This window comes from Acartia tonsa, chromosome 10 (assembly GCF_053477335.1).
Source record: "Acartia tonsa isolate MP-2025a chromosome 10, ASM5347733v1, whole genome shotgun sequence".
NCBI classification, from domain to species: Eukaryota; Metazoa; Arthropoda; class Copepoda; order Calanoida; family Acartiidae; genus Acartia; species Acartia tonsa.
In genome coordinates, this window is record NC_137269.1 from 43,859,823 (window position 1) to 43,882,546 (window position 22,724).

The 22,724-nt window shown below is 31.6% G+C and overlaps 1 protein-coding gene across 2 annotated transcripts in view; it reads left to right on the top strand.

The window, feature by feature from the left end:
- LOC145330108 (cytosolic carboxypeptidase 2-like) overlaps nucleotides 1-22,724 on the top strand; it is a 119,887-nt gene that overhangs the window by 86,802 nt on the left and 10,361 nt on the right. For both annotated transcript variants that reach the window (XM_080174696.1, XM_080174697.1), the window contains exons 21-30: nucleotides 10,772-10,846; nucleotides 11,715-11,789; nucleotides 13,889-13,952; nucleotides 14,473-14,592; nucleotides 15,422-15,564; nucleotides 16,364-16,406; nucleotides 18,678-18,736; nucleotides 19,519-19,559; nucleotides 20,256-20,328; nucleotides 21,682-21,742. In XM_080174696.1, the coding sequence (XP_080030822.1) occupies nucleotides 10,772-10,846; nucleotides 11,715-11,789; nucleotides 13,889-13,952; nucleotides 14,473-14,592; nucleotides 15,422-15,564; nucleotides 16,364-16,406; nucleotides 18,678-18,736; nucleotides 19,519-19,559; nucleotides 20,256-20,328; nucleotides 21,682-21,742 (754 nt within the window). The remainder of the gene's footprint in view (nucleotides 1-10,771; nucleotides 10,847-11,714; nucleotides 11,790-13,888; nucleotides 13,953-14,472; nucleotides 14,593-15,421; nucleotides 15,565-16,363; nucleotides 16,407-18,677; nucleotides 18,737-19,518; nucleotides 19,560-20,255; nucleotides 20,329-21,681; nucleotides 21,743-22,724) is intronic.

Consider the following 22,724-nt stretch of genomic DNA (forward strand, 5'->3'; position numbering starts at 1 on the left):
TATAAGTTATACGTTTAAAACCCATGAAAAGTAATTTAACTTTACAAAAAAGCTTCTTGGGCCTCACTTTTTTGTATGTTAAACATTTATTTCTTATAATTCATAAATATGAAAAAGCCACTTTAGTTTTGTTTTGGGGAGGGAGGGGACATTGTGATGTTTATTACACTAGTCCCCAAAATTTTATATTATTGTTTTATTATTTGTTGGCATAACAACTTTGGGGACTTTTAATAAATTTTAGTTCATTAAATGAGTGTCCAAACGTTTTAACCACTAATTTTAAAGTATAGAATGGGTAATTTTGTGTATTATTATTGGAAATGTATATCTGTTTATTAGCCATTGTCTTATCCCTTAAGATCCCTGTTTTAAATGCATTCATAGTTCTTGGCATGACACGTGACTTATAAAACATCAATATTTTATCATGCATTGAGGATTAACCAACTTCTATGCTAAAATCTTTTTTTGGTAAGTGAAAGTTACCCTCCCACCTACTTTCTGATATAAAAAAAACTTCATTTGTTGGAAGTTTGGTTGAAAAAAGGTCCCGTGAATTTTAACGGTAAAAAGTTTTCCCTCAGTTGTTAAAAAAAACAAGGATGATAACATCTATAAAAGCAAAGCTATAAAATCGGTAGAACAAACGAACAGGAACACTTAAATAGTATTTAAAGTTATTAAGTAGAATAATAAGACATAAGTATAAACAAAATTGTATGTATACTTGTTGCAAAATTGCCTACATACAGGATACTTATTAATAACATACTTAAATTTTTTTGGACTTGATAAAGGACACATGGACTTTCTAGTAACAATAAGTTACACTTTCTAAATCGTTACAGGAATCATATAAAAAGTTTGAAATCGATAGAAAAATTACAACATGTCTAAGTTAACTATAAAAGCTACCAATTATGGACAGACGGAAGGACGGATTAACGTAATATATATAAAATTTTCGCTTTTAACCAGTAGTATAGGGGAAAGAAGGGGTGCTAATGTTCGTTCCGAAAATAAAGGGACTTTGCTCTAACTTCTCTTTCAATCTAACAAGCATTTCCAGGGATAAATGGATATGGTTTGGAATAAAAAAAATATAGCATGGAAAGAAAACGAAGTAGCGGGTTTCGTCATGTTTTCACAGTAGCTTTAGATTATTTTAAATTAGATTAATGATTGCCCCGCAGGGTTAGAGCCCCTGCAGGGGGTAGAAATAGGAAGAAAACCTATTTTGAAAATACGACGAAACTCGCTACTTCGTCTTCTTTCCATGATCAAATAAATCTATCTATACTTAATCTTTTATTTTGTCGAATTTGACTTTAAGTAGCTGGTTGAAATTAAGGCGATAAAATGGTTGTAGGTTAATTTTACTACTATTGTCCTCCCCCTTCCGAAATATTTTTTCTCTAGGCGCTAATCTCAGGGATATATAGGGATAAGATAAAGTTATGTACACGACCAAAAATAATATACAAAATTACTCCACGTGTAGATTACAATTAGTGGTTGATACGTTTGGACACAACTTAATAAACCAACACAAATCAGAATTCAATAAATGACCCTAAAGTTGTTGTGCCAACGATTAAGAAAACGTTATTATAAAACTTTGGGGACTAGTATAAAAAAAAACAGCCCTATGTCCCCTCCCTCCCTGTTCTAATTCAATGTGACTTCTGTCCTATTCTCTCTGCGCTTATTCATTCATTCAAACTTTAGAAAACCAGTTCTAAAAAAAAATATTTCTTCTCACTTAAATTGTTTTTTATAAGAAGATAATCATTTCACGCCTGTTTGTCTGTCAGTTTTGAATTGACATCTTTTACTTTAAACTGCGTCAATAGCATCTAAGAGCTCTGTACAAAAAAAGACACAAAAATATAGCCTAAAACCATACCGGGATCTGAGTAAAACTTAACCTTGAGAATCAGACAAAATAACTTATTACTTCGTATCTTTTACTTTAAACTGCGTCAATAGCATCTAAGAGCTCTGTACAAAAAAAGACACAAAAATATAGCCTAAAACCATACCGGGATCTGAGTAAAACTTAACCTTGAGAATCAGACAAAATAACTTATTACTTCGTATAATAATAGAATACGTAACAGAATAAGTAACAAACCACCCAATATCATTATTATTAACTTGATTTTAGAATAATAATTGCTTTAGAATAATATATTTGTATTTTTTCAAATCATTGTTTAATGCTCCGTTGCCCTTGGATATAAATGTATTTGTTTTATTTTTTGACGTCTAAGTGTTCTATGGAATATAGCAAAAAAGTATAATTGATTTTTTAAAGAAATGCTGATTATAATTAAAAAGAATAGATTATTGTTGTTAACTGAATTTATAAAACCCTAAATTATTTTTATTTTTTTAAATGAATAAAACTCAATTAGTTTTTATCTATACAAATATTTTTATTACCAAAAGAATCATGTAAATAGGCAGAACATCAATATTTTTTTCATAAAAAAAATTTTGTGGACAGATATGTCAATAAATGACTAAATATGTGTGTATTCTGTAACTATATTTTGGACTTGCTTTGAAGTTGCTGCGCCAATAAATTTAGTTTAAACCAAAAAATAGTTTTATATTTGTAAAGATCTTAGACGGATTAGGTATACAACTAAAGAGAGATAGATAGAGAGTAAGAGAGAGAGAGTGAGAGAGAGTGAGAGAGAGAGAGAGAGAGAGAGAGAGAGAGAGAGAGATAATGAAAGACAGACGCCATTACTGATAGAGTAGCTTCTGATTTTTATATTTTTTAATCACTTATGATTAGCAATGTCAATATTGAAATATTTTCTACTGCATTTCTTGTACTGCTTTGAAAAACAGATGCGATTTCCATATTTTTAAAAGTGGACCATGATAGCCCCACCCCTTTCCCCCTACTGTCCCTCATATCATTTTGTAATAACCCTAATGAAATGGAAGGAAAACATCCCATTTATTAATTTCTATCTTTGAAAACCAGGATCTAAAGGGATTAGCCATTAGTAAATAAATTTATATACATAATCAATTTTCATAAATAAAATTATTCCTTAACAATTTATTTGTGTGGAAAAGTTTGGACATTTTCATAAATAAAATTGTTCCTTAACAATTTATTTGTGTGGAAAAGTTTGGACATTATGTAACAACTAATCAAAATTAAAAAGTAACAAAAGTAAGTTGTTTAGTATAATGTACAGTCCAATGTCCCTTTCTTTCCTGGTGATATCATAAAAGACTCCTGTCTGCGACAGGATGCAAGCAAACTTTTTTGGTAGACGAAACAAAAACTAAAAGCCAAATATATTCAGGGACAAGGGATAGGAAACCTAGCCATTAATTAGGTCCCGGCCTAGATTCTAAATGGATATTGCAACTTTTACAAATTCCTAACAAACTGGCGGACTCTTCCAAGTAGCTATCGCTCTAAACCAATAAGAATCGGCCTGTTTTGTATCAACCAATCACCAATTGGCGGATGAGAATATAATAAAACGGGGCAATGAAAAAAATTTATCTTGTCTGCTTCTTAATAAAAATGAGAATTAATAAGAAAAGGTGTTCGATCACTTCAACTTAAATATCAAATCTGCCCAGAGTTTACATTAAAAAATACCTTATATAAAAAACAAAAATAGAGTGATTATTGAAATGAGTAGGTAGCTACGAATTTATTTATTTGGTAGTTTATAAATAAAATGTTGTATTTTAAATTTTAAAACTTTATACAGAATTGAATGAAACAACTAATGTACTATTAAATGCTAAAACGTACAAAAAACATTATTCTACTAACATAGAACAAGATTATTGATAGAAGGTTAACCAAGTACTTATTTGCTTATTGTACTAAATTTATTTATTTATTTCGAATTTTAATAAGAAATGATAAAATAATATTTTTAAATAAAATTTTTACTCTTTAATAAAAATGCAAGGGACAAAAAACATCATAACGTGATTTTAACAAAAGCCATTAATATATAGACTAGCTACATGAATTTTATTCTATACTTTATCTATACACACACACACAGCTATTTCATTACTGTTTATAACCAGCTCATACCAATAACGAAATTAATTTGGAAGAAAATCACGAAACCTATATGTGTTTTCAGCTGTCGTTAGGGGGCAACACATCGTAAAATTGACGACCTCTCCATTTGCCCCCCAAATATTATTTTAGATTTATTTTGCTTGTTGGTTATACCTTATTCCTGGTTTATAACGAACTACTGCGCCATCCCAAAACTAGTTTTTTAGGCCTAGGCTTGAAATAGGCCTGAAATAATATTTTCCTACGTTTCCTATCCCTTATCCCTGAATATATTGTTTTGGCTAAAAATAAGTTTTGAAGAGGCGTGTTTGGGGTAGATACACCCCCCTTGACAAGGTTCTAAACCTCCTGATACTTCCCCCTAATACAGCCAAGGCAGTTGTTAAGGTTAAAAAAGCCACACCTCTTAAAATTTAAGAGAAGTGTTAAAAAAATTAACAATTAACAATTCGGGGAAACTTTCTTGACTTTTGAGTGAGTGGGTGGTCCCCTAAGGTGAGTGGATCCAACCCCCTAACATTAAAGCCACACTCTCATGCTGTCTGTATTACATCCTCCTCGATTTGGATTTAAGGTGGCTGTCTACAATTATTTGGCGGTTGTTAAAATTATTGGGATTACTTCTCGACCCCCCCCTCCTTGCAAAACCTTCTGCACGCCACATTCTAGTCATGATCCTCTCCTGTTAACTGATAAATTGCAGGGTGGGTTAAGATTGCAGTTGCAATTGTTGCTCAACCAGGATTTTTGTTGCAAAATAAGTTGCATGCTCTGGTCACAGTTTTATTTGCAAACAATCTATTTTCAGCTTATTTGCCATGATTCATCAAAACCCAGTGTCCACTCAATTCTGCGTGTTATAACATTGTTGCAGGGATGGAGGGGGCATTGGGCTCTTCATTAAACTTGTTCCCAAAGTTTTATTATAAATTTTTCTTATTCGTGTCTCAACAACTTTGGGGACTATTATTAAATTTTGATTAGTAATTGTAATCTACAGAAGGGGTTGTTTTGTGTATCATCATTGGAGATGTCCATTAATTCATCGGCCATTGTGTTATTCCTTTAGATCCCTGGCTATAGTAATACTTTGCGATTCTGATTATTTGATACATTTACGGATGTGAACGCACAGCATAAATCTATTACTTTACACATATACAGTGTGTTTTTTTTTATGAGAACTTTTTTGAAAGCAATTTTACCCCACTTATAGTTATCAGAATTTAATGATTAATGGCTTATTTTCTTTGTTTTTTAAGGCAATTAATAGAACAACAAAAAAATATTTAAGTCTTTATTTAAAAAGTACAGTAAAATCTAAATTTCAAAACTTAGGTGTCAACATATAACAATGGTGTTAGCGCATTTTTCTTTAAAAAATGGATTTTCTGTAGTCGACTTTGGGGGGCCAGTACTTCCTCCCTGGTTGAGATATGACCTTCAAACTTTGATATGTTCTAGTACATGTCCCTAATAGTATCTGTATACATATTTAGCTCTATATCTCAACTTTGAAGTGTTTAGCAGCCATTCTTGCAAAAGTTTGATTATTTGAGCATAAGAAAAATGCGCTAAACAATTTTTAGATATTGACACCTAAGTTTTGAATTTTAGATTTTACTGTACTTTTTAAATAAAAACTGAAATATTTTTTTGTTGTTCTATTAATTGCCTTAAAAACGAAGAAAATGAGCCATTAATCATTAAATTCTGATAACTATAAGTGGGGTAAAATTGCTTTCAAAAAAGTTCTCATAAAAAAACACACTGTATAAAGTAAACTAAGCAAGTTTGGTTATAAGTAGCGCATCAACAACAAGCTAATATTATTTTTCAAGAAATCCTTAGAAAAAAGTACCAGGATCTGTGTGTGTTGTTGTTACGAAGTATCTAGCTAACCGCGCGACCTATATGATTCTCCTTTACAATGTAGATTCTCATAGGTTATAACTATTTTAAGGGAGGGTACAATCACCCTCCAAATATCTAACAGAAAAAAATTACACTCCTCCCCAAAAACTTTTACTTTTTAGAACTAAATTGAATATGGTGTAAGGGGTCGAATTCTCCCCCACCCCCTCCTAACGTGCCTTTAGGGTAGTAGACGCTGGCTACAGTTAGCACTTTTCGTTTATATAGCTAGAATTGTACGTTAGATTTTAAACTTTGCATGATAATAACTTTAAGAATTAGGTACGATTTAGGTAGCGTAGCAACTCCATAATCGTAATTAAAAAATCAGTACGTCCATTTAAAATATGCTGATGTTTTACTTTTTTGAAGAAAATTTTTTTTTTTCATAATTATCCTATTTATCGGATTTTTTACATACTGATTCCTATTACTACAAAGTACAATGTTATAATCGTAAGTATGACCTTAAACATTATCCTGTATTCAAGAAGTTTTGCTACAAATTTACTTACAATTTTGTTTAGACTTATAAATTGATATTCTGCTTATTCAGTTCTGACAATCTATAAGTTTTAATGTGCGTTTGTACTACCATTTCAGAGCTTCGTTTTTTTATGGATGTTTTCATCCTTGTTTCTCCTTCATTAAATGGAAAAGTTTTAAAATTAAAATCTTTGTAAATATTATATTTTTAGAATTGTTATTGATGAAACTTTCTAAAAAGAAATTCATCAATTCATAAAACTAAATATTAATTTTGTTTTGTGAAAATTTAATCTTTTTCTGAAGAATTTTAAGATCAAATATGATTAGAATGAATTAAATGCTAAATTAAGGAAAAGCTTTATTTATTGCAGAATTGCAAATATAAAGGTTAAAGGATTAGGACAATTGGCAGTAAATTAATCTTTCTTGGTTATCTTTTAGTCGCTAGTAAATATTATGGGATGTTTTGTTTGAAAAATATGTTACAGTCATACTTTTTTGACATTTTATCTAATATTAGATGTCAATTTTTAAAGGAAGCGAAGTAAGTGGACTGTGAGTTTCACTGGTCCCCAAATTTTTATAACCACATTCTTATTCTTTAACTTAAAATCTCTATAGAATTTTAAATAATTAGTCTAGTTTGGTTAGAACAAACAAGCAGTGTCCAAACTTTTCCTTCAATAATTTTAATTCACTGAAGGTTTTTTTTGATTATCAACAAAACACCTTGAAATAACAACAAATAACAAAAACGGGGGGAGGGGGCTATAATAGATTTCTTCCCATCCCCTCACCTCCTACTTGTTAAACGAACTGACCAATAAGTGATGTCCATTGTTAATGTTTGTTAGCAACCTAAATTGACGAAAATTGTTCCCCTATTATAATATCCACGTTTCCATTGTATGTCAGGAAACTAAAGGGATAATACAAAGGCCAATAAATTGATGTACATTCCCAATGATAATACACAAAATTACCTTGTTCTGTATATTAAGATTAATGGCTAAAACGTTTGAACAATTAACTTAATAAACTAACCAATCAAAAATCAGTTCACCTTCCCAAAGTTGTTAAGCCAACGAACAAGAAAACTTTATTATAAAATTTTGGGAACTAGTGTAATAAACTCCAATTGTCTCCTCTCTCTCTCTCTGGTTGTATGTACATATATTTTTGTTGAGGACAAGGGCAAAGTATGTAGGACAAGGCTGATTTATCAATTTCTGCCCCAGAATACAATATGTATGTAGTTTTACATCATTCATTCGGATTAATATCAGGGAAATAAGGGATACGACAATGGCCGATAAATGATGATAAACAAAATTACCCCATCTGTAGATTACAATCAGTGGATGAGACGTTTGGACACTCAACTCAATGAAACAACTGCAATCAAAAATCAAGTATCTAAAGTTTTTAAGCCAACAAATAAAAAAACATGATTATAAAACTTTGGGGACTGTTGTAATAAACAGCCCAATGTTCCCTCCCTCCCTGAATTAATGGAATATTTTCCTGTTTCATTTTTCATATTTGTCTTTAAGGTCTTCATAATTTTTAAGTAGTAAGGTTTTTTTGTCTGAAGCTTATGATCTAAATAATTACTGAACCTATTGGGTTGTCTATTTCATAAGCCATGTGATGGTATTAGACTATTTCATTCTCAGATTAAAGACTTAAGAATGATTATAAGCTACTTTTCAACCCCTTTTTTAGGATCTAATTAAAGACCGCAATATTTTCGTAGATGACAAGTCGATTTCGACATTAGATAAGCTACGACACGACACGTTTTTAGACCCTTTTTAGACTGACCAAACCGTATTATGATAATTTATGTCGTTGCATTTGGATTATGCCATGAACGCAATATTCAAAGTAATTGTAGAAAGAATTCCGCTGTCCATAAACAGGTTAAACTTTATATTTGCCAAAGAAAACATCAAAAATACCTGTATATCAACGAGATTAGTGACTGAGGTAAAAAACTTAAGTTTCGCCTTACTATGCAAGGTTTGTAAAAAAAATACATGATATTTAAGTTGATTTAAGAAAAAATATACATGATTTTTTACAAAAATGTTTTACTTCTAGCTAAACACTAGAGGGAGAAAGGGTTAAATAACTGTATCTCCCCATCGCAACCGCGTTGTGCAGCCTTTCTATTGGGTCATTGAAAATCAACTAATGGTGTCGCTTATATTAACACAGCCAAATAGCAAAATAAATTACAAGCAGACGAAAAAGGTCACTGAAATATACTATTGGTCTGTTATGTCAAAGAAGAGTATTGAGAAATTAACTTGTATTTGTGTACTTTGGTATCTAGGTCATCATGAATGAATTTCCAGCCTAGGACAGACCATTCCGGATGGTTCTACAGACCATTTTCATCCAAAGTGTAACACTACGATAAAGAATGTCCGCAGTAGATATTCTAGTGTTATATTATGGTATAGGCCTGAGATGGACTAGATATGCCAGAGCATAAAATGGTTACTACTCAATTTAACCAATTTTTATATTATAAAACAGCTTTATGTATCATTTCAATAAGATTTCGTAAACGGTTAGTACCATTGGTCAGCACTAATCTCGGGTAGGTTTAAAGCTATTTAGCACGGATTAATTGATCATTGGATCAACCTATTTAATCATGTATACAAAATTAGGGGGACAAAGTGACTCAAAATTCAGCCATGTGACGTCATAAAAATGAGGGAGATGAGACGAGAAGTGGGGAAGAAAACCCCTAAAAAGAGATGGATAATCCTTCATCTTTATGACGTCACATAGCTGATTTTTGAGACACTTTGTCAAGCTACTTTTTTATCCATTTTTTTAAAGTTCTTCCCCAAAATATGTAAAGTAAACCCTTAGAGGCAAGAAGTGTATAATATAAAAATAAATTTAAAAGCATTGGTGATTATAAAATGTATTTGGTCATTTGGTATTAACTCTAAAAGCATGAATCATTTCTCTATCTAATTCTCTCTCTTTCATAATAACAACCACACACTTTCAGAGAGAGAGAGAGAGAGAGAGAGAGAGAGAGAGAGAGAGAGAGAGAGAGAAAGAGAAATAGAATATATATAGTTTCTCTTAACACCCAGGGAATGGGGGATGGAGCAAAGGAAACAAAACTAATCTTCCCCCATTTTGTTTGTTCCATATCCTGCCTACAGTAGCTTATAAACATTGAGAGATCAAGAGGAAAATTTTTTATTTGACTGCATATGTCCTATCAATCCTAGCCTTACATCAAATATTACATTCTCTTAGTAAAATCTATTTTTAGCTAGAGAAATGGAATTTTATTATGTAAAGATTAATAATTCTATTTTACAAGAAATTTTATCCACAATTAGCGCATTTACTTCCAAATTTAGATGATTGATTGAAAAATAGTAATGATTATAGAGTTGCTACGCTTTCTAAATCGTACCTAACTACTATAGAAATCACCATGCAAAGTTTGAAATCGATAGGGCAATTCTAACTTTCCCAAATTAACGAAAAAAGCTATACGTTCCGGTTGGACGGACTTACCCTAATTAAAGAAAAGCTTCGCTTTAAAAATATATACTTAAAGTTTTCCACCAGAAACTTCGCAACTTTTCCAATATTTTGTACTTGTTTTGTAGTAATGGTAACCTTGGTCTGAAAGGTTTATGATCCAATATATTACATCTTTGAAAGATAGAGATATAGTTTGGCCTAGTTTTCTGCAATACAAAGTAGAACGTTGTTTGTCTGTTTGTTTGTACCGAAGGATCTCGCTAACCGCTGAACCGATTGGGTTCTCCTTTTCAGGGTAGCTTCTCATAGGTCCCGGGAAGGTATTTTCTTGGGAGGTGGGACACTCCCAACCCCCCCAAAAAAATGAAAAATACCCACCACCCAAAAAAATTTTTCTTTTCTTTTAAATCTAAAATACGAAAAATTCGGTTGATCAAAACTATTGGGGCAACGCCCCAAGTGGCTAGTGGCGAAGCAGCTAGTAGGTATACACACTAACAAATTATCCTATCTTATGTACAAAATGTATTCTAGCCCTTCAAAAGAAGAAAAATGTAACAGATCGACAATTAAAGTTTTACGTTTTAGGGAAGCCTCTTTTGTATTATTTTTTCTAGGTTTAAGTCGTTGGGTGGTTTTAGGCTATGTTTCTCCCTTTTTCTTAATCTCTACGAATACAAAGCCTCTAGATGGTTGGGGCACAGTCCTTTAGATCCCTGATGTGAACCTGTGATGATGCAATTATTTAAACTTCAGGTAGAGTTGTGTTCTGGAACATGGGCATCACAAATTCCTTCACCCTGGAGGCCTCGTATGGAGGATCTAACATGGGTAAGTTCCGGAGCTGAGTTTAGGGCCCTAGGAAAATGGGGATAGATGTTACAGCTTATGGCCTACCCATTCTATTGACGTCATAGTAGAGGGAAAGAGAAAGAAAAGGGGGGAAAACCCCATAGAATAGGTAGGCCAAAAGCAATGATTTATATCCCCATTTTGCTAGGGCACTATAGACAGCTACGTAAGTTACAATTCAGTTATAGTAGCATAGTTTCTCTATATTTTGATATGTTTGTCTGTCCGTCCGTTCGTCTGTAAGAAACAGATTGGTGTATTGGGGAGGGGGGGAGGGATTTCTCAACTGCTAATCATAGTCAGCTGAAAATAGCTGCTTTTCATGATAGTTAGCTGTAATTTTATGTGAAGACTCACTGTACTAACTAGCATCTAGTATAATTTACTGGGGCCGTCGGTCTCTAGTTTTAGAGATTTATAAAAGTGATTCAATATTTTTTTAATCTATGAACGAAAAAATATTAAAATTAACATGGAATAAAAACCCTCCAAAGAAAAATCCAATAATCTTAATGCTAATTTTTCACTGTTTCATGTGAAAATGTTTTACATTGAAATATCTCAAAAATGGCTAAAATATTCTTGTGATTTTCAGAGAAGCTGGAAATAATGATACATTCATTACCAGTATGGATTAGAAATCGATTAATATCCGCTGAATTAGAAACTATATTAAAAAATCATGTAAAGCATCGTATTACCGACAATTTTTCACGACTATTAAAATAAAAATCATTAAATAGTATTCTATTTTTGTTAGTACCCTAATTAAATTTTTATATTTTTTCTATTTTAATATCCGCGGAAAGCTGTGTATAATACGATGCGATATAAATAACTATTCAAGGTGCACGAGCTTACACACATTTTTCAACTGGAGATTATGAAAGCCTTGGTAAATATTTCTGTGAAACATTACTAGGTAACTTTTTAAAAGCAGAGCTATTCTATAACTAGGGTCGGTCCGTACGTTCGTAACGGTTAACTCTTTTAGTTAATTTAGGCATGTTTGAATTTTTCTATCGATTTCAAACTTTGCATGGTGATTCCTGTAGTAGCAACTCTATAATGGTTACCAGAATGTCCCGTAAGTCCATTTTAAACATGTTGATTTTTAACTTTTTAAAAACAAATTTTTATGCATTATAATTATCTGAATTATCTGATTTTTGAAATACTGATTCCTAGATAAACAATGTACAATGTTATAAGCGAATCATCTCTATAATAAGTCTTGAAAATGTACGTATGTCCTTAAACATTATCCTGCATGTACGCAGTTTTTCAACCTATTTACTTACAATTTTGTTTAGAATTTTATACATTTATATTCTGATTGTTAAGTTCTGAAACTCTACAAGTGTTAATGTTCGTTTGTACTACTGTTTTAGATCTTAGCTTTTTTGGATCTTTTTATCCTTGATCAAAAGCAAAACTATTTTATAATAAAAGTCAATATGTCCGTAGGTCTGTAACATTTAGCTTTAGTTGTTGAAAAATAATTTCAACAGACTATAATTTTGCACTAAAACGTCCTGGATTTTTTTTTGTGTGGGATGTTCTTCAAAGTTTATGTTTCCAAGAGCAAAATATTATTTTTTTATTTATGAAAAAGATATTATATACTTGTTTTTTTAAAAGAGCTTTTCAATTTATTCAAAACCCAGATCTTTGAAAACAAACCCAAATCTTTTATTTGAATATTGGTAATTTCCATTCACTTTTGAATATGTTTTTAAAGGGCTTCTTTGATATTTCAATCTTTTTAATAGCACAGTTACTACTTAATTATAATTTGCCCGTAAGTCAATTTTTCTAACCAAATAACTTAAAAATGCCGTTTATGAAAGCAAAGATTTTGATGTGTGATGTGATGATTTCTGTCAAAGTTAGATTTGAATTAGAATAATCGTTACATAAACGTATAAGTCTCGTACGTCTATTTAAAACGTAATGATTTTTTATTTTTTCATATATCCTATTCATCTGATTTCTGAGACAACAATGCCAATATCATAAGTGAGCTCTATAGTTAAATTCTATAAATGGAAGTATGTCCATTGTCCACATGTAATATCCTGTATTTATGTTTAATTTTGTTTAGACTTACAAATTAATGTTCTGCTTAAGTTTTGACAAGTTCTGACACTCTAAAAGGGTTATTGTATGTCTGTCATTTTTTTATGGATTGTCATATATCTAATTTTTGGTTCCTTTTCAGCAATATCTTATTAACAATCAAATCTCTAAAATCATTTCGATTTGTTACTGTGCGTCTTAAGAACAAAATTCTCCTTATTTTGCTTAACTACTAAGAACCAAAAACAGTCTAAAGCGAAAGAAGAAGAGTAGTTTTTTTTTATTAAATTCAAGCAACAAAAAGTTCTTTATTTCCTAAATTTAAAGAAAACGGTAATGTTACAAAAGTCCTCTCTGTTGACAAGTCCATAGACAGGCTTTTTTTCGTAAAGTTTGGAAGACAAAGAAAGTATCTAAATAAATCAGCACGTGACGTCATAAAAAAGAGGGATTATCCATCTCTTTTTTAAGGGGTTTTCCTCCTCTCCTAGTCCCTCATTTTTATAAAGTCAGATTTATTTTGAGGGACTTTCTTCGTCTTCAAAGTTGGTTGCAAGCTTCCAGTTAAATGCGCTTAATAGGTCAAATTGTTCTTGATTATGACAAAACGCATGGTATAACTAAATGCATAATTAAACAGTTTGACAGTTTGAATAAGCTTGCACCCAATTTTACGGAATATCGCAAAAAATTCCCTCAAGGTGCTTAGTGAGCACAGGAATCATCCTTCCTAACTCCTTCCGAGGGCCCAGAAACCTTACGGGGCCTATACCTGAACTAACCCAGTACCCAGTTAAACCTAACCTAAAGTAAAACATAAACACATGAAAAACTCTCCCCCTCCTCCCCTTACTTTCAATTTATTTCAAAATAAGTTGTAGGGATTTCTTTGCTCGGTATATACATAAAAGGAAATCGTCAATTTTTATAATTTGCTTGCAGACTTTTGTGATCCTAGCCCGCCAAACGAACAACTTCGCACAAAAATCCTTACAAGATTAAACAGGTAACATAATATTTTGTCAGGGCTTGGCAGCCGCGTGGCGGCCGCCTGTAAGCCTCAAGGAAATCAACCTTCTTTTATTTCAAAAATCAGCTAGAAGTCTAAACCTTACAAAATCCCTCTTTTCAAAACAATATTTTCAAATCATTCAAACGGGTTTCCTATTACAAGGCGTGTAAAACGCAGAAGTGTCTTTCATTTTGATTATAAGACAAAATATCTTCCAAATAAAATAAAAAAATCTTTTAATTTATAATAAATTTTAGTTCAAAGATTTTTTCATTATAAAATATTACATCTTATTAAAATATTCAGAAAAAAATCTTCTAACTAAAACTTGTTAACATAATCCAAGAGGGCGTCAATACAAAGCGTCCCAAAAATCCTGCGTTTGTCCACTCCGACGTTTGGGACTCCTGCAGTTGTCCTGGAACCCTTAAAGAATAAATTGAGTAAAATCTTTCCAATACCCATACCCATTTATAAGATCTTAATCAACACATATTTGCAACACATATTACAGAGAGGAGTCAACTGCCCACGAGCCTGCCAATATAACTCTGTCCGAGTACTCTAGCCTCTCCAGTAGTGGGGAGAGCGAGAATGATGAAAACAATGAAAACTGTGATGGAGACTCTATTACGTAAGATTTTTCCCTTCCAGTATGGCTTCAAAACCGGATTAATATTAATATGGATTAGGACCGGTTACCAGACAGGTTAATGAAAATTCAATTCACGAATGTTAAATAAAAATCTTAAGATTAAAACCAGTTTTGTTAGACCGAGTCTTTGGCCCCTAGTGGCTAACAAAACTGGTTTGATCTTATAATTTTTATTTGATATCCGTGGAAAGCTGTCTATAATACGATGCGATTAATAATTAATCAATCAAGCTGGAATCACTAAAAATATATAACAATAGATTAGGTATATTATTATTCTTTGGCTTAAAAAGTGTTAAAACCTTTTCATTTTCATTGTCTTATACCTTAATATCCATAATTTTGCACTAAGGGTAACAACTAGGCCTTTCTCTGTGCTATGACATTCTTCTTAATATAACTATTATTGTTCGATTTTTAAATTACAATCATGGTAAAGAAAAAGAAAAAAGACAAAAAAATATTTTTCCCCAAAGGGCCTTGTTGAACAACGAAGCCTCTCCCTTATTATATTAAGAAATTGGGTGGGGGGTGGGGTTTAGTGTTCGACAGTCACTTTGAGAGAAAGCACCCAGAGAGAGAGAGGGGACTAGTTCCCAAAGTTTTATTTTAACGTTATCTTATTTGTTGGCTCAAAAACTTTGAGTACTAGACTAAATTTTGATTGGTTTATTCATTAAGAACGTTTCAACCACTAATTTTAATTTAGAAAAGGGGTAATTTTGTGTATCATCATTTCGGATATACAACAATTTATCGGCCATTGTCTTTTCCCCTAGATTTCTGGAAAGCAACAATTTTTATTTAGTGCTATTCGTGCCAGTATGAAGATTCAAAACCGACGGCGTAGGAAACAGAAATTGTTGGGGCTTGACAATAACTCCTCCTCCTTCTATACCACCAACTATTCGGAATACCTCCGACCAGAAAATTATTCCTCATCCAAGTCAGGTACGAGATCATTTATTACCTATATTTGCGTCAATTTTTACTACACAGAAAATCCCAATTTTTTACATCAACAAAACCCCCGTCCCTCTCACAGAACATCGAACTCATGACATATGGATCAAGTAACCAACATTCTGTAAATGAGCTATGAAGGCAACCAATTAGTCAGGTAGGAGATCATATGATAATAGGATGTATGTTTGCTCATCAAAACATTAATTATGGTATATTTCTGTATATTTTGTTATTGGATATATTAACAGGGGAAAATTTGTCGTCAATTTATATTGCTAATACGGATCATTTATTGGTCAGTTCATTTATCATTAGTAGAGAAGTGGATGGGATAGAGAGGGTGGATGGGGGGTATCGCTATTTTAGCCAGCTGTGAGCATCACTTTATCAGAGTATCTGAAAATCTGGTGCAACATCCAAGTAATAATGTATATATTATTATGTTGCTAGTGGGGAAAAAACACAAGGTGGCTAAAAACTTTTATTTAATCTTAACTAGTTGATACAACAAAAAGTTTTTAGGAAGACGAATAAAGTTCCTCAATGACGTCATAAAAATGAGAGATGAGGAGAAAAGGAGTGGGAAAGAAAACCCCTAAAAAAGAGATGGATTATCACTCGTTTTTATGACGTAACGTGCTGATGGTTTGAGGGACTTTCTTCATCTTCAGAATTAATTCCAGTTCTGTTAGCCCGGGCCTTATATAAGGACAATAATAGAATAGATTTTAGAAATATATAAAATAAATAAGGAAATTAAAAAACAAACTTATTTACTTTTCAGGAAAGCCTGGGTCTTTAAAACAATCGAAGGAGGCTAGAATAAGGTATTATTTACAATATATTGATAAAATTCAACAAGTTTACTCAAGCTCAACAGAATCCAATCTTAGTGACAACAAAATTAGCATTTTGTTTAAAAGCGAGCCTTTTCTTTAATTAGGATAGGTCCGTCCGTAACGGATAACTTTTCCATTCATTTAACCCTTACAGATCGGGCCCCAATTCCCACCTTAATAGATCTCTATCTCGGCTCCTGGTACAGATAAAGACGTAAAATTTTTTTCTGGTGGTTCATGTGTATTTTTTTAATTTTGCAGCTAGGATGACCAAATTTTAGGACGAACTTTTATTTTTCAAAACAAAAAAAATATTTTTTCTGATCATCGCCGAAAAACGGAAAATAACGGAAACCGCCATTTTCGGCGATTACGGCGGTAAAACGGCGGTTGGCGGCGCAAATTAATATTTTATCTGTTTATTATTGCTGAAGGATTTACCAAAAAAAATTATAGGTCTCTAGCTGTAATAGAAGCTACGATATTCATGATATACAGCATGACCCTCGAAAAAGTATTTTTAAGCATCTGCAGCCCTTATTTCTCAATGAATTATTAAAAAATGCATATGTCCTTGTTCTCTATAGTATTCCACGTAAGTAGATATAAAAATATTTTTTTTACCTCCATTAACACCGGAGATTTTTAGTGCTAAAGTTTTGAAAAAGTGACTGAGGAAAAAGTAACTTTTAACATGATACGACTTTTTTAGCAAAATTAAGCTAGAAATCCTTTTATTTTTGTTACTAGCAGAAACTTTATACAAAAATGAAATAAAAAATTTAGTTTTTGAGTAAAAAGCATTTTTTTACACATATTTTTTGAGTCTTTTTAGTTTAATGATATTTTGACAAACTTACTTATTTGGCAAAAGTGTTTAAGATTAAAAAACCAAATAAATCTCTATGAATATAGCAGGAAAATTGTTTTTGTTTCACAATCCTAACTTTAATAACAAAAAAGTTATAAAGAAAATAAAAATAAAACAATGATTTTTTAGTCTAAAAAGCTTAATTTACCCCTTATTAAATAATTGAGATGTCAGAAAAGTAGGCGGAGCAACTGTCATAATTAATCCTTTTCTATAAATAAGGGTTAATAAATAACCTAAAATTTGCAAATAATCAATTCATTCAGTAGTATTTTTTGCCATTAAAAATTTATATTTTTTTGTGGAATAAAAAAGAAATATTTAGTTAACTTGTTTTTCTTTGTGTCTCATTATTCAGTTGCCAGAAAAACATAATATAACTATCCAAAAAATAAGAGAAACAAAAAAAAATTCTTTTTCTCAGTCACTTTTTCAAAACTTTAGCTCTAAAAATCTCCGGTGTTAATGGAGGTAAAAAAAATATTTTTATATCTACTTACGTGGAATACTATGGAGAACAAGGACATATGCATTTTTTAATAATTCATTGAGAAATAAGGGTTGCAGATGCTTAAAAATACTTTTTCGAGGGTCATGCTGTATGTATGTAGTAAAAGCCGGACAAAAATCGGTCATAAAGTCGGTCAGGGAGCGGTCAAACGGTCATAACACCACTTTTCTCAGAAGGTCATTTATATCTAAGTATTCACCAAACAAATTTTAGGTTTCTACATTTTACACAAAAGTCATAATGTAGAAATTAAGATTTATTTAGAATTTTTTCAATTTTTTTTTGCTACCCAACCGACTTTGACTGGACATCACGACCGACACAGACCAGATATCCTAATAAAATCAACTCTTGCCGACGTATAATTACTAAACTTAAAAAGTCATGAAGTTACACCTCTCCATAATACCTACAAAAAAATGAGATTGAAAAAACTAGAGGGTTAAAACATGTCAATTATTAACTTTTTGATCAAAAATTTTGTTTTATATAATTACCCTATTCTTTTGATTCCTATGACAACAATGCACAATATTATAAGCAAAGCATCTCTAAAATCAAATCCTAACAGTATCCTTTATTTATGCAATTCTGTAACAAGTTTAAGCACATTTTTTAGACTAACAAATTGATGATCTGCTTATTAATTTCTACAAGTGTTGATTTTCGTTTGTCTTTCCTTTTAATTTTAGACCTTTGATTGTTAGATGGATGTTGTCATCCTTGTTTTTTTTAAAGTTTACCTATCTATTTATAAAAGTATTCCGTAGCCCCATCCTAGGAAGCTGTACTAGACAATTAATTTTCAGCTAATTTTCAGCCGCCTCGGCTGGATAGAGCTGCCAAACTTTCTTTTTGAACTAAAATTCTTTATCAGGAATTTGATGCGTAGCCAAGAAAATCTTCCACAATCTGTGTTTATAGATTTTGATTATGGTAAGTTTTTATTATTTCACTATTACTTTACCTCGTAAGGGTGGGATTCTCATCCACTTGTAATGGGATGCGATACTCTAACATTCAAGGATATTAGGTTAAGTAACATCAAACAGACAGCCAACCCTTTGATTGCACGACCTTTGTCTGAGTAGTCCTAACTGTGCATGGTAATGAGTTGCGCCTGAGTGTTTATGGGCCAAGATATTACCTCTACTCTTACTATTTGATATTATGTGGTAAACATAACCTTTTTTTAATGTCATATCTATAATACAAAGTAGAATTATGTCTGTCTTTTTGTTTGTTTGTACTAAAGGATCTTGCTAACCGCTATACCAATCGGTTTCTCCTTAACAGGGTAGCTTCTCATAGGTCTCGGGAAGGTTTATAATTATTTTGGGAAGCCTCCCAAGCGAAATCGCCCGCAGAAAAAAAATCCCCCCCCCAAAAAAAAAAAAAATATTTAAATTTTTTAAAAATACAAAAAAATATATATAAGAATTGGGGTTATCTTAAATCAAAAATTGTACTTGGTAATCAACTACTCCCTCCTCAAGAGCCCCTAGAGACCTCTTGAAAATGCGTTAGTACATGCTTTACTAGATTCTTCTTATAGACAGCTTTCCGCGGATAGAAAAATAAAACAATTCTTTCCAGTTTTATTGGCACTGAAGGGTCAGTGAGGCATATCATTTATTTAGCCAGCTGCAAGCATAACTTTATAAGAAGACAGGAAAATGTAGTGCAACATCCATGTAATGATATATCCGTTGTTTTAGGTGATGAGAAAGAGGACAGTGGTATCTCAGAAACTGTTCAGGTTAATATCGAAATATTTGGATAACAACATCAATAAGTTGTGAAACACAACAAAATCATAAATGGGAATACAGATAAGGAAATTTAAAGAGCATTTGCTCAAATTAAGGATAGAGATAAATCAGAATGTATATGTATATGGTGGGTATTTGTATTTTTTAGCATTGAATTTGTAATGACATTGTTTCACTATTTGTTCTTTCGTGTAAATTTTTGTTAAATATTCTCTCAGGTAATATATTATACAGATTCTTTGTAGACATGTATGATAAAATGCGTCCAGTTTCTTGAAATTTTGATCATTTTCTCCCCAACATTCAGAACCATACATTAGTGTTGATTTAACATTTCTATTGCATATTCTAATTTTAGCTAGTTCACTATATTTGTTGGATTTCCAAACTGGTTTTCAGATAGCAAAAGTTGCACTTGCTTTAATCATTCTTTATTTAATAACAGATTTATAGTATAGATGTATATACAGGTAAATACCTCAATTCCTTTTTCAATGACATTATTCGTCTGCTACCAAATTATTTTCTGCTACTTGGCTGTGTTAATACACACCACACCATTGGTTGATTTTCAATTACCCAATTGAAAGTGGGCCCAAGGGCAGTGCGATGGGGAGAAACAGTTATTTAACCCTTTTCCTCTCTAGTGTTTTACTCTAATGATTTAACATCTGGTTTTTCAGGATTTGTCCCTGGACTCTGATAGTTCCACAGATCAAGAAAATGAAGAGGAACATAATCCAAACTCTGATCCAGGTTTTTATTTCATAATCCAGGGAGGGGGGGGACATTGGGCTGTTTATTACACTAGTCCCGAAAGTCTTAAAATAACGTTTTCCTATCTGTTGGCTTAACAACTTTGGGGACTTGTATTGAATTTTGATTGGTTGATTAATTAAGTTGAGTGTTCAAACGTTTCAACTACTAGTATTCTATAGAAGGGGTGATTTTAAATTTCATCATTTGGGATGTTTTTATTTCATAATTAATATCCAGGGTGGGAGGGGACATTGGGCTGTTTATAACACTAGTCCCCAAAGTCTTAAAATAACGTTTTCCTATCTGTTGGCTTAACAACTTTAGGGACTTGTATTGAATTTTGATTGGTTGATTCATTAAGTTGAGTGTCCAAACGTTTCAACTACTAGTAATCTATAGAAGGGGTAATTTTATGTATCATCATTTGAGAGGTTTTTATTTCATAACTAATATCCAAGGAGGGAGAGGACATTGGGCTGTTTGTTACACTAGTCCCCAAAGTAAAAATATAAGGGTGATTATGTCCAATGACAGCACAAATTTTAAAAAGATTATTAAAAATTATGTAAATAAATATTAGTTATTTTCTTTCTAAAGTTAGTCTCTTAAAACAATAATGTCTTGTTGAAAACTTGTTGTAAAATAGTTTCCAGTATGGCTTCCAAACCGATTAATATCCACTGGATTAGAACCGGTTCTCTGCTATATTGAGAAATCGTGTATGGCATCGTATAACACACAATTTTCCAAAAATACAAGGGGCTAACAAAACTGGTTTCAATATCTGTAGAAAGTTGTCCATAATACGATGCGAAGCCTTTATTTGAGGTCACCCCCCCCCCCCTGTTCCTGCAAAGTATGGGATCACATTATTTTTGGATAGTTTTGGGGCTATTTTATTTACAGATTTAAGTCTTTGGGTAGTCATAGGCTATTATATGTTATTCATCCCCCCCCCCCTCCTTTAATAAACAGAGCCTATGGAATCATGATAGGGGCAGTCAATAGTTTAAAAAACTAAATTAGATTTAAATAATTGCATCATATATAAGTCGTTGTACCTAAACTTTCTATACTTGAGGTGGATTCTTTAAAAAAAATATTAGGGTCACTTAGTAAGGCAAAAATATTTGTGAGGCAAAATTATTTTTGTGAAAAATCCTTCAAAATCGCATAAAAATCTACAAAAATTAAATAAAATCAAAAAACCTAAGATTTTCTTTAATATTTGTAGATTTTTATGTGATATTGGAAAAAATTTTATAAAATCAATTTTGCCTCACTAAGCGACCCTAATTTTTTTTAAGAATCCACCTCTGTATATTTAAAAAACACAAATATATATTTAAGAGCTGAGTCCAATCCCCAAACTAATGGCTGGAGGTCCAGATTTTTCTGGAAAACTTACCAGGTATGAGTTTTAGCATGGAATCCTAAACAAGTTGGATATCTTATCTTTACAAATATTCTTCTTCATTAAACAACAAGTATTAATTCATTTAATTAAAGCAAGGCTTATTGAGAATCACTTTTTTTGTCATAGGGTTTTTTTTGAGGGGAGAGGGGATATCAAATTACTAAAGAACTAGGAAAATAAATAAGGAACAGCTGTGGAAAGTCTTATCTGACTTGTGAAGTAGTTTTGCAACTAAACAGACGTAGATTAATTGCTCTGACGTCCAAGCTTTTAATTTATGGGGGTGAAATGAAGGGTTTTAATTGATTTTCTTTTAAAGGGTAATCTAATGTAATCTTATTTTTTTGAGTAGGGTAAGATTTAGGGTTTCGAAAGTTTGAGGGGGGTAATCTAATGATTTTTAGAATTTTGAGAGGGGTAAAATGAGGGGTTTCAAAGGTTTCAGGGGGGTTAACATCCTCCCCCCCCCCCCCCACCTTTGGACGTCTATGATTACATTGTTCTAGGAAAAATTTTAATTATCCAACTTATTAATTGATATTATATGTTTTTTTCTCTAAGTTTTATTTTATTAAAAATGAGTGATATGATGTGTGTTTTATTTGATTAAATTTACATTTTAATAAACATATAATTATAACTGTTAGAATGACAAAAAAATGGAAAGGGTTTATTTACTAATACCAAAATTCTGAATAGGTTTTTTTTAATAAAAAAATGTTTTAATTATTAAAGTGTGTGAAAAAAGAGTGTTTTAAATTGATTTAGTTTGATGTCTAAATAGATTTTAACAATCATACCTACATAATATAAATGATAAAAGTGTTATTGTCCTTTGATTTTAGAAATATGTTATTAAAATTCAATCATGGAAAATAATTAGAATGTTTTATGAAAAAAAGTTTAAAACTTTCTTTTGTTTACATTCTTAAAATTGGTATATTTAATTTTTAAAAATAATGTTAAATTTTCCATT